The sequence below is a fragment of the Eschscholzia californica genome, unplaced genomic scaffold (assembly GCF_041429995.1).
Source record: "Eschscholzia californica isolate CP2 unplaced genomic scaffold, dmEscCali1.0.p SCAF_1, whole genome shotgun sequence".
NCBI lineage: Eukaryota > Viridiplantae > Streptophyta > Magnoliopsida > Ranunculales > Papaveraceae > Eschscholzia > Eschscholzia californica.
Genome location: NW_028238198.1, coordinates 39,803,122 through 39,815,648, shown reverse-complemented (window position 1 = coordinate 39,815,648; position 12,527 = coordinate 39,803,122). Strand labels below are relative to the sequence as shown.

Genomic DNA, 12,527 nt, shown 5'->3' with positions numbered 1-12,527 from the left:
AATTGCGCCTCCCCGAATGCTAGCAGCGCCTCTCTTCTATTAGTGTCCTCCCGTTTGGAGAAAACGGCTAAAATCTCCTGCACGCAATACATCTATCTTTGTGTTTGACACAAAAATTGATGAGTGCGATCAGAAATTGGTTCACAAAATCGCCTCAATCCTACCGATTTTAGTAGGGCACGAAATGCTTTCCCCTCTTCTTATTCTTCAAATCTCTATAGTCCAAATCCTAAAATTACAAACCTTAGTATCTCTTTAATTTTGATTATTTGCCCGATAAATCTTTGAAACCTCTAAAATTGGTATAATCTGTAAAGCTTCTCTTTCTCTCTAAACCCGTCATCCGACGAATCTAAACTGAGAACTTCTCAAAGGTACAACCATTTGGATTTGTGGTTGCAATCAATTGAGGATGGGTGCTTTTAAAGGCACCAGGCTAAAAGGCTGTTAGCATCCATCTCTGTTAGCACCAGGTCCAACCGCTCCTTTCTCTATTAGCACCAACCAACTATGTAGGTACCGGTCCTATCTCAGTTAACCCTAACCCCTCCATCCATCTCTCACAAAACCAACCCGAATTCCCGATTTCAAACTTTCTCTCTCTAACATGAAGACGCCTCGAAAGTGATTGGGAGATGATAATGTATGAAAGAAAATAACTCAAACTTATTTGACCCAAAATCAATCATGGAATCCCAAGTTTCAGTTAATTGTAGTTGTGCTTATTCTTCTGAAGATTGGGATTTTGGATTTGCTTTTAATGAAAGTAAGTTTTCTGATAAAGTACTCAGAATCGAAATCGCCTCTGATTTATCCTAAATCCGATGGTGAAGGTTGTAATAGAAACAGGAAGGAAAGGAGGGAAGATACTAAAAAGGAAAATGGTTAGTTCATCTTATCTTCTTATTTAATTTTTTGTTCTTGTTCAATCCCTTTTTTTTCAATCTAATTAGCTATTCTTGAGTTCATGTAATGAGAGTTGTGACAAAAACTTAGTTACCTACATGCCACAAACTTGAGTTCAGAATACTTCCCAATGGTTCTTCGAATATTGGTTTTTATTATCTTTGTGTTTCAGCTTCAACAGAGTTTCAGCTTCAATGTTCTTCATCGAAAATAGACCCCGCCCTCCCTTCCCGATTTCTTAATCTCGATTGAACCCATGTATCCAGCTAGTAAAATGAATTGAATTGGACTCTTATTATTTTGGAAGAAGAAGATGGAAGCAAACGAAGGTGTTCGTCACCCACATTAAAAATCGGTGCTTATAGAGAACTTGGGTTAATAGCCATTGACCCGAGTCAATAAAATTTCCAGATGCTAACAGTCTTTTGGCCCGGTGCCTTTAGAAGCACCCATTGAGGATTCTTCAAGGCTGAAGGATAATATCTGAAGCTAATTTTAACTATGGTCGACTTTAATGTATTTGTTGCATTTAGTTGATTCAGGTGCTGGGTAGAATGATTTATTCTAAGAAAGAGTGTTTATGAAAGAGTGGAGGAATAAGTGATAACTACAACCTGCTCTAAACAGCATATCAATATTGACCATTGTAAGGGGAATTGTGATTGAGTTTTACTTTCATAAAGTTCGGAAGTAGCACAAAAATGGTGTAATCAAATCCCCCAACAACAAAGGAATAAGTTTATCAAAAAAAAAATATAATTATTATTCTTCTGTTTGTCTTAAAGACTGCAGATTAGAGTACTAAAAATACCTCATCTAAAAACAGAAGCACCAAGTAAATGTCTCTTGTTTAAATTAAACTCCAATCAACATGGCAAACTCTCACAATTTCTCTCTCACACTCAACAATATTTCTTACATCTCATTTACCTATCCATGGAAGTCAAGGTACGCATAAAAATCTTTAGTTTTTAAGCTTACTCAGGACAAGTATCAGTGAAGGCCAAAAAGAATCATGGATATCGCTTCTGATAACCCATTGATGTGTGCGTTCCCTTAACAGTTTGTGCTCGCAGTCATATCCTGAAAGGTTGGTTAGCTGAACTGCTCTTGTCCATCTTCTTCTGTTTCTTGTTCACTCGTGCTTTCATGGACGCAATTTCTTGGAATGGATTTGGTCCACCAAATTCGTCCTTGTGTTCTCTTACCTTCTTTCTCTTCCCCTTATCGTACTCTTCGTCCCTGTAAAATTATTGTTGAAGACATAATAAGGCTTTTGAATTGTAACAAATCCACACTACTAGTAAAATAATAGGACAGACAGATTGGTTTCCAACTTCCAGTACTTCTTCCCTCACCATTAAAAGAAATCCACAATTTTGGGTGGTCTTTTCTGAAACTAATAATATTAACACTCACAAAGCAAGGATAAATGCAAAACCGAAATGATGGGCCCTGTGGAGTGGACATAGAAGAAGAAAAAAACACTCATTGTACTTAATGTTTTCTTAACACCATGTTGCAAGCTCAGAGCCAGTAAATCCAAATTAGAGCTCATGTTTGACTTTAGAGAGCTTATTATCAAAGCATAACCGCAGCTCGCCCAAGATGTTATATTGGATTGCTCTTTCCAGTAACATTGCAAAAAAAAGTAGGGGCTTTTTGAGACATTAGTCATTGGTTGCTAAAAGCATGGATCAAACTTCAGTCCATGAAATTCATTCTTAGTTTTTCAAAATTTCTCCAACTAATGTTTGCCCTTTTCCAGCTTTTGACCACAGATCTCCCATGACATGGCAGCATGCACGTGAGATTCAGGGTCCATGTCATGTTTTTACTTGTCCGCGGGTGTTGTTCATACAGCAAAAATTTGAACAAGACTGTATTATGTATTAATCCTACCAATATTTTATTTGAAGGTAAAATAGACTAACGAATGTAATATATGTGCAGTAAGAAGCAACTCACCACTCATCTGGCACATAACCAATACTGATGCTCCCTGGAGCACTTGATCCTAGTATATTAGACGAACGTGATTCTGTTCCATCCCAACGAGCCACTATAATAATAATCAAGAACATAAAAATAAGATGATGTAAAAAGGCAATAGAAAAAAAAAGGCAACAAGACTAAATTTACTACAATGTTCAATAGAAGCAGGGAGATACTGCAAAGAAGTACTCCACTAACCTGTGGTGTCCTCTAGACCTCTTGTAAGCAGGTTCATCAAACCGTTTTGGTCTTTAACCTTTTGTTGTGAACAATCTGGCTCCCTAGCATTAAGTTTTGTTGGGGCAGAAGCAAGGTTGGGACTCTCTTTTGGCAATTCATTGGTTGCAAGGACAGCGGCATTCAAACGGATTCTCTCTTTGAAATCTCCTTTCATGGTATTTGTCTTGGAGTTATTTTTGGAGCTACTGACCACCTCATCCCAGAGACCATCTTTTTTAGCAGATTTCTCTATATGTCTTTCAGGATGAGCTGAATGGAGATCAGCTTGCATGATTTCCTTTGCAGCCAATTGCCCTTGAATTTTCGAGGGAAAGTCCAAGTCCCCTTTGGTAGATTTTCTAAGATCTGAACTAGGTTTCTTGTTCCTCTTCTCTTTCTTTTTCTTACGTATGCCTAACGATGCCTTTATCATTAGTTTGGAGCTAAGTACCAAACTTCCAGAATGGAACTTCATAAGCTTCTTCTTCGGCTTCAGACCTTTCTTGTGTTTGGGAACATCAATGTCTTTCTTCTGAACGGATTTACTGATCATGCTTAACTGGCTCGACACACCATTCTCTTTTGCCTTCTGGAGCAATTTATCACTTGAGCCCTTCTCACTCAAGATAACCTTATCCTGAAAGCACAAATTGAACGTGGTTACCAGTTGAATACCTCACTCAGACAAAGTTTAAACAAATGATAACCATAGCTACCTGATTGCTTTCAGAACCTGATTGATTTGATAATTCAATCAACATGCCCTTATCCACAATGTCACAAACCTAAAGGCATACAAAACAGTGTATTTCAGAAGAAAAACTTAGAACAAGAACTACTAAGTCAGAATAAGCTAAAATAATATGCAAACAGAATGGATAACTACCTGTTCTGTGACCTTGACTGCAACGAGCATTTTCGAACCCGAGTTCTGATCCTTAATGGAAGCAAGTGGTCCAGGAACAGTGATACAGGAATTCTCCTTACTGTTGTCCCTAGCATCTTTAACCACGGTCTGAGATGTGCTAACAGTACCTTTACCAAGTAACAAAACTGATGGTCGCGAGTCCTTTTTCACTAATTGACCATCAGTTGAAGGTCCCATAGCATGCTCCTTCAACGAGTTTGGTGGAGGGTTCTTCAGTAAGTCCGATTTTTTTTCCAAATCTGGGACCTTGATTTCCGGTTGTGAGGCTTCATTCAATTGTGCCTCCTTTAATGAACTACCTAATGACTGGGTTACAGCTGCTGCAGATGAGCAAGCAGAAGCATTTAAAGTTTTAGGAACTGGACCAGTCTGAAGAGTTCCCTTGTTCCCACTGCCACTGGGCGTCAAGTTTTCCTTACGAACATCATTAACCGGCTTCTTCAGACTGAGATTTTTAATGTCACGAACATAGAAGAGCATGTAAGCCTTCTGCTCTAATACAGTCTTCTCACTAACTTGGACAACCTGTATATTCCATCAGAAATTGATTTGAGAAAGGTAAAATCTTACATAACAAAATCACAGAAATGGAAAGAAGATTACAAATCACTACACTAATATATAAGTTATGTTCTGTACCCGGTTGTCATCAAGGGAGTGCCACATTCCAGTTGATGTGCGGACAAAGCAATAATAGTGGCCTGAATGGGTACTCCAGCCAGCATGAACCAGAACCCCATAAAGAGTGTAATTTAGATCCCCTTCCTGCAAAGTTGAAAATAGTGAACTAATAAATAATTAGGGAGACCAAGTCATAACTTTGAGTAAAGAAAACCAAACAATACTATGTACACAACATCTAGACTTGTATAGAACTTTTGCATTCAATGAGACTTGGTTGTCTATGGTTTCTAAATGTTGATAAAATTATGTTCTTGAATGTGTGTATATATATAGGACGCTATGATCTGCTCTCTTTTATAGTTTAATATGGCTATAGGGGTCCAGGCATAAAACCAACTTGCAGTTTGTTGTTTTACATTTCTACCTATTGTTTTGTTGTAAAAACTAATGTACATGTCTGGCATGAATGATAGTCTTTTACAAGTGAGGCAGAACAACTTGCATATATTAACCATCAAACTGAGCAACAGTTCACCAAACATAGATATTTTGGTATCTAAGCAGCCTACAGGAGCTACTATAATAAAGTCAAATTGAACTGTCAACCACATATCCACATGAACAATGCACAACATCATAATAAGCTTTAAATTTCAAATTGAAAGAGTTTACTTACATAAGAACCGCTAACAAATGGTTTCAAGTTCAAGGTGGGACTGAACTCAACTTTCTTGTTAATCTTTTGTCCTGGAACATGCCCACCGAACCGCTTCAAATGAACGGTTAGCACATAAGGGGCCTTGTGAACAGTGAGCTGTTTGAGGGCCCTAACCTTCTGCTTGCACCGCTGACAGTGGTACTGCCTCTCCCCTCCATCTAACTGTTCTGTGGCAGTGAAATGAGAGAGTGCCTTGCGCAAGGAATCAGCCTTAAGTATTTCAAGGCTTAAATCCAAGAATGGGTCGAAGGTGTTGGAACAATGCGAACACTGAGTACATTTCACCTACCCAAGCATAGACAGTTAAGAAAGGTGGCCAAAAGCATTAGATCTCAAGGTACGTTCATCAGAAGATCTGTAACAGTTACCTGACTCCTGAGGCGACCACCAAAGATCTTATGGACCAAGCTCTTCTCATAAGCACTGGGAGATTGACTTGGAACACCTGAAGGCAGGGAGCACTTATGCATTGATTCTAGCAAATTAACCATGTACTCATGTGCATCTTCCTGTCTAGCATTTCGGAAATTTCGAGATATGCCTGATACGAGGTCAAGAAATACAAGATCTGATTCTTGGAATAGTATAACAGTTACATGAAAATTGGACTGAAGCGAGAAGATAGTATCATTTACTTTTTACTACGATTCCATCAGGTTTGAGTTTGACATAAACTTCTTAACCAGGAGATACTGTTTTTTTATATTTTTTCAGTTCCCATACTCTACTAAACTGTACAACAGTGAATTACGACGTAAGCTTCAAGTTACTTGAACATACTTTGGAAATAAATCTCATCTTGGAATTAGGCCATCAAACACTATGTACAAGAAAAACATTCATTGTTACCCTTATCAAAGTAACTAGAGAAGGCTGTTTTTTTCACTCATTAGCTAAATTCGTTTGTCATTTTGTATAAATAAATTGAAAACGACAAAATGATTAAAATCATATCTCAAATACGGAAAATGGGAATGCTTAGGATACATCTCAAGTTCATGACAAGATCTTTAGGTGCTAATATCCTCCCAGTTGATTGTAGAGCACGACCAACATGATTTTGGATGGCACACATAGCACAGAAACCTGCAATATGACCTGCATATGCAACAACAGAACTATTATAGGTACATTCTCGTACGCCATCCACTATTAGTAGCAACATAAACAAATGTATCTCAATAACATTTCGAATATTAGATACTACTATACTAGCAATAGGGCTCAAAACGGGACTTCACTTTGGTACATTAGATTAGTAGCACTACATATTATAAGGTTTGGGCTGGATTTTTTTCCTTTGTGTAAACAAAAATAAACTCTCTTCAACATGTCAATAACATCTAAAACAATGTAAGAGAAATCGGAAAACACTACTCACAAGAAGATTTATGCTTCCCACTCTGCAAATAAGCTGCAAAAGGCTGTGTATAAGTCAAGCACTGTAACACAGAATTGAGGAAACATGTATTTCCAAGATTCTCCAAACCAGCACCCTACAAAAGTATACAATTCATTACTAAACCTATTCAAATCTTAACCCTAATTGATTTTTTAACCATAAAATATTAATCAAATAGAAAGAGATATAAACGTTAAAAATTAGAACTTCACATTAAGAAAATCAAAACAAACAACAACCCAACTCAGATCAGCAACCTAAACCTAGAAGTGCATTAAAACATAAATCTAACTCACAATTCTTCTGAAAGTAATTCCATATAAGAGTTCTGCTTCTAACCCAAGCTCAGAAAGATCACCACCATCAGATTTCTTCTCAGCCAAAACAGATTTGCCCATTGAAAGATCTGGTCTTTTAGAGCTATTAACGTTAGGATTCAACGTTTCTAAGTGAAAATCAGAACTTCCATTACTGGTAGTGAAACTAGAAAATGGTTTTCTAGCGAGATGAAAATCGATTCTTCTGCTGGTTATAGAAGTTTCTCCTATATCGCCCATTTTGTTACAAATCGGGAAGAATTAGAAAACTCGTTTCAAAAAGAATTGAATAGAGATTCACAAAAAGGATGAAAGATTTTCTAGCCCCCAAACCCTTCTCTTTCTCTCACATCAAATGACTTGAGAGAAAGACATAAACCATTTAAAACCCTAGAACGTTATTTCTACTGTTACGTCTGGCTAGTCATCGACTCGTCTCGTTACGGGCCGACCCTACCTAGCCTTTGGTCGAACATTTTTGTATTATAATGCGTCTACAGATAAATAGGCCTCCACACTTTGTTTTTTTTTTTTTGTTGAAAATAGGCCTCCAAACTTGGGTATAGGGGTGGGAATCGGGCGGGTATGGGTACCCGCGGGTAATTCTGAGTCGGACTCGGGCGGGTCGGGTAAGTTTCTCCTCTGCCCACTCGGGTTCTCGGGCGGATTCGGGCGGGCTTTTCTGAAATCTCCTATGATCAAAGCCCGCCCATGCCCACTAAAGCATCGGGCAAGTCGGGCTTCGGGCAAATCGGGCATCGGGTTTCTTTATCTGATATTTTTTTACCAGATCAGGAAACTCTAGTAATTTGATATTGTTCAAATAAGCTTCTCTAAACAAATTGATACCAAATCTTTACAAAACTTATAAATCAAGAATGAAAGAAATACTCAGTTTCCGTAACATAAGAAATCAACAACTGATATAGATCTATATATGCAAACATGAGACTTGGTTGTCTTCCACTTTTTTTCTTGTCTTTGTATATTTCATTAGTTCTTCTTTGTTCTTCCTTCACATCAAAATAATTTTAAAATTTGACCACTACATAGAGGTGGAAGATGATCCCAATAACTTATTTAATAGAGAAGAAGGTTGGCACAAGAAGGTCTAGTAAATAAGAGAGAAACGGCTAGAGAGACAACGTAGATTTTTTTTTTCTCTCTATGCTACCGAATTTCTCAGATTCAATGTGGTAAACTATTAGGGTTGCTTCAATGTGTTGTTTATATATCTTGGGAGAAACCTTAAATCTACTTTGGGCTTTATAGTGAAGTATAATCGACACTCAAAGTGATTGGCATCTATAGGCACCCGTCGGGTGAGCATATCGGGCTCGGGTATGGGCGGGGTGGCGGGCAGAGCTTTTCACCCGAGCCCGCCCACGAAAAATCATCGGGCTGGGCGGGTAGTACCCATCTTCGGGTGCGGGCGTCCATGGACATTGTCGGACGCGGGTAAACGTGACGGGTATCGGGCTTTCGGGTAGAATTCCCACCCATATGTTTGTTTGGTGCAAAATATTTGGATGTGATCAATTTTTTCACATAAGAAAAAAGAAACCAAAATTTTTATGTGAAATATAAATGTTAGTGTTTGGTATAATATTGTCACGGGAAGTGGAATTTATGGTTATTGAACTTGGGTTGTTAAAAGGTACAAATAAGATTGTTAGGACAAAATCAACGTGGGGCTCGGGCTCTCAATTGTGGGAGCCCTTGAATTTTAGGAGCCCCGAAGCTTTTTTCAATCCCAGCGTCGGGCTCCTAACAGAGACTCCCAAATATAAATTATGTACGTGTGTAGTGTACGTGTACGGACTTTTAGTTTCAATTTTCGATTATAAATTATTAAGTTCAAATATAAAATTGAAATTTAATATTATGCTAGAGAGAGAGAGAATTTTGAAAAGATGAAAAAAAATAAAAAAAAAAATTAGAGAAACAATTGGAAAAATAAATTTAAAACAATTTAGATTAAAAAAACAGTTTAAAAAAAATAAAAGAAAATAATAATAAGTACCCAAATATGGTCGTTGGGAGTCCCCAACGGCCATATTTGGGGGTCGGGAGCCCAGCCCCGGGGCTCCCGGGTTGGAAGTCAAGGGCTGAGGTTGGGGCTCCCAAATTTGAATTGGGAAGCCCAACCCCACCCCACATCGAGATTGCTCTTAGGCCTCTTTATAAAATGTTGTTGGAGTTTAAGGCCTCTTTCATTGTCGTTTATCGTGGTTGTTAACACATCTTGATGGTGTATCAATTTCATGTAATGACTAATGTAGAACGTAGTTCATTCTCAAAAAAAAAATTGTTCATCAAAATTAGGGGTTAGGATTTTAAATCGGAGCTAGAATTTCTTTTAAAGTTGGGTTAGGATTTCTAAAAGACCGACACTTTGGGGAAATGAAAATATTCTCCGGGGTGCAAATTTAAAAAAAAAATTGTGAATTTTTATCAAATTTTTTAGGTTACAATATTATAAAGAGAAAATAAAACGGCTTCTTCTTCTCATTTCCGGCTACTAACTCTGTCCACAACCCCACCATTTTTCTCATTATTTTTCTCTTCCTCTTTACCTTCCATCACCACCTCCTCCATATATCTTTCTCCCCTCTCCTCATTTTCTCTTCCGTTTGTCCCTTTTTTTCCCGCCACTCTCACTCTTTTTCTCCCTCTCTCATAGTCTTCTCTTGATCTCTCTTGCACTCCAAAAAATTCTTTTTCCCCCAAAGCGGTGGCCTTTTTAAAATGACGATTCGGTTTTCAAAGACATCTCTTCCAATTTGGGTTGGAGTTTTCAAAACTACAAATTGGGTTTCTTTATCTCAATTTTTCTACCATTCATGAACACGACAGTGAGATGTGCAGTCTAGCGTTTCCAAAGAGAGTTGCGGAGAAGTAAGAAAAAGAACATGGAGTCTAGTGACAAGAAGACGACTGTGCAGCAGAGAGAGACGGGTTGGTTGGGTATTGGACGGATTATCTTCTTTATGAAGGGTAATCAGATGGATAGGTAGCAGTAAGGTTTACAAATCTAGAAATGACTGATGCGTTTTGTTGGGATATGGAGTTTCCTAATGTTCTAAGTGGAACCTTAGAGGTCTACACGTCTAATATTAGGTTGCCCATGATCTCATGCAAAAACCAAAGATGAACTAGTTAGGATAAAAAAATATACCTTAAATTGCTTCCTTCAGACTAAATTGATTATTTTCTCCAGAAGATCGAGAGCTTCACTTATGCAGTTCCTCTACTTCAGACTCGCGAGCAATCGACTTGATCTTTCGCCTTTCAAGTTAGCTAGGACCTTCTTCAGCAGTTAAGAAAGATAACTGATTCTTCTTTAGAGTATATGGATAGCTGGGAATAGTTCTCTATTTCTATCTTCTACTTGATGTAGTCAGGAGATCTTCTTGAGAAGTTATGATGTAGGACAGTGTAGATGACTATGTCATGCAAATCTAAGATCAATCATGCATTAACACAAGCAATAAAAGAGTAAAACAGTGCTGACTTCATATATATATAGCCATTTAGAGTTTCATGAGATCTTATGCACGATAGGCAGCCTGTTACACTCCTACCGTAGTGTCCCTTACTAACAATATAATGGTCTAGGGATCTACACTAACTCTAGGATGTTGAGGTCTGAAACAATTCTAAATAACAAGTCTAAGGCAGCAGTTAAACCATGAAAGATAAGTAATGATAGATGGATTAAGTACCTGAGATTATTGGGAAAGAAATGTTAGATAGAAAATCTTGTCTAACCAAAGAGTTTGAGAAAGTAAAGGCATGAATATCTTTGAACAACAACAAGCTTCTTTGCTTACTATAACCAAACATCAAATACATAACTATAGTAATAGTAATGGCTTCACACCAAGAACAGTTTCTTGGAATCTCTCCAAGTGGCTTCACACCAAAGTTAAGGAATCACTCCAAAACTCTCAAACTTTCACTTCTAATCTCTATCCTTTCTCTGCAGATTACATCCTTGTTTATATATTTAGGGAATAACTACTTAGAACTACCTACTTTACACATGTCATGGACACATGGGAAACCACCTATAACTACCCTTTGTTCCACATGTCTCTTACACATGTCATACCATAACTAACCAAAATTAGAACTAAAAAAAAAAAAAAAAAAGATAGAACTGCAAATAAAATAACTCCCTAGTCTAATCAGCAAGTGGGGCCCATAAAGATGTCCTCATCAATTTCTCTTGGCTGAGAGAAGGTTCGCCTCCGGTGAAATAAACTGGTGATACTGCTTCAACAAATCAGGATTAAGTGTTTTCAGCTCCAGTTCTGTCATCCAAGTACAATTTGAAACTGGTCGATTCTTTCACTTGACAAGGTACTTTCGGGTATCCTTCATGCCTGGTAAAAACAACTTGTGCATCCAAATATCCACTACCTCATCGTTACTCAAAGGGATGGATGGTAGAGAAGGTAAAGGTTGTGAAGGTTGGTCTGGTGGGTACCATGGCTCATTGGTAATGATGGATGGGTGAGAAGCAAGATTGTCCCTAGAAGATGGGTTATGGGTGGGGTTATCGGGCCTTTGAAAGATAAAAGGTCTTCCACATTGAATGTAGCACTGATTCCGGGATCTGATGGGAGGTTTATCAAATATGCATTAGTTCCCAATCGTTTTAGTACCTTGTAAGGGCCAGCACTACGGGCTTGTAACTTCTTTGCGACTCATTGTGGGAATCGTTCTGGCCTTACCCGTATCATTACATAATATCCCACTGAGAACTCTTTGTGTCTGCGATGTAAATCAACAGCTGTCTTATATATTTCAATGTCCGTGATAATGCGTTTCTTGATCTCAGAATGCAACTCATGAATATGATGTGCAAATGCGTCATCTGATTCAGATGACCTATCTGATATAGACATAAGGATCAAATCTATGGGGGTCCTAGGGATGCACCCATTAACAACTTCAAATGGACTCATGCCAATGGTCCTATTGACTGAACTATTATATGCAAACTCAGCTATATGCAAGATGATGTCCCAAGTCTTAACATGATCACCAACAAGACACCGTAACAAATTTCCTAGACTTCTATTGACAACTTCTGTTTGCCCATCAGTTTGTGGGTGATATGCAGATGAAAACTTGAGTCTAGTTCCCATCATATGCCAAAGTGTTTTCCAAAAGTAACTCATGAATCTTACATCTTTATCAGACACAATTGTCTTAGGTAAACCATGTAAATGAACAATCTCCCGAAAGAAGAGTTTAGCAATATTAGTAGCATCAAAAGTTTTTGAACAAGGAATAAAATGAGCCATTTTTTAGAAACGGTCTACAACTACAAAGACAGAGTCGTGCTGCCTAATAGTCTTTGGCAATCTATGCTGATATCTTCCCACGGAGATTGAGGTACATGTAAAG

At 38.0% G+C, this 12,527-nt stretch overlaps 1 protein-coding gene across 2 annotated transcripts; it reads right to left on the bottom strand.

The window, feature by feature from the left end:
- Window positions 1-1,644: 1,644 nt before the first annotated feature.
- UBP23 (ubiquitin-specific protease 23) lies at window positions 1,645-7,605 on the bottom strand. 2 transcript variants are annotated; one of them, XM_086653325.1, is made up of 11 exons: window positions 7,089-7,605; window positions 6,772-6,886; window positions 6,378-6,488; window positions 5,759-5,931; window positions 5,349-5,675; window positions 4,688-4,813; window positions 4,007-4,573; window positions 3,837-3,905; window positions 3,100-3,757; window positions 2,875-2,968; window positions 1,645-2,148 (listed from the first exon to the last, which is right to left on the bottom strand). In XM_086653325.1, exons 1-11 carry the CDS (start codon window positions 7,347-7,349, stop codon window positions 1,983-1,985), a joined length of 2,667 nt encoding a protein of 888 aa, XP_086509451.1. In that variant the 5' UTR covers window positions 7,350-7,605; the 3' UTR covers window positions 1,645-1,982. The 2 variants fall into 2 exon arrangements, with proteins under 2 accessions (XP_086509451.1, XP_086509452.1); XM_086653326.1 differs by having other exon boundaries at window positions 4,019-4,573; window positions 7,089-7,583.
- Window positions 7,606-12,527: the final 4,922 nt, after the last annotated feature.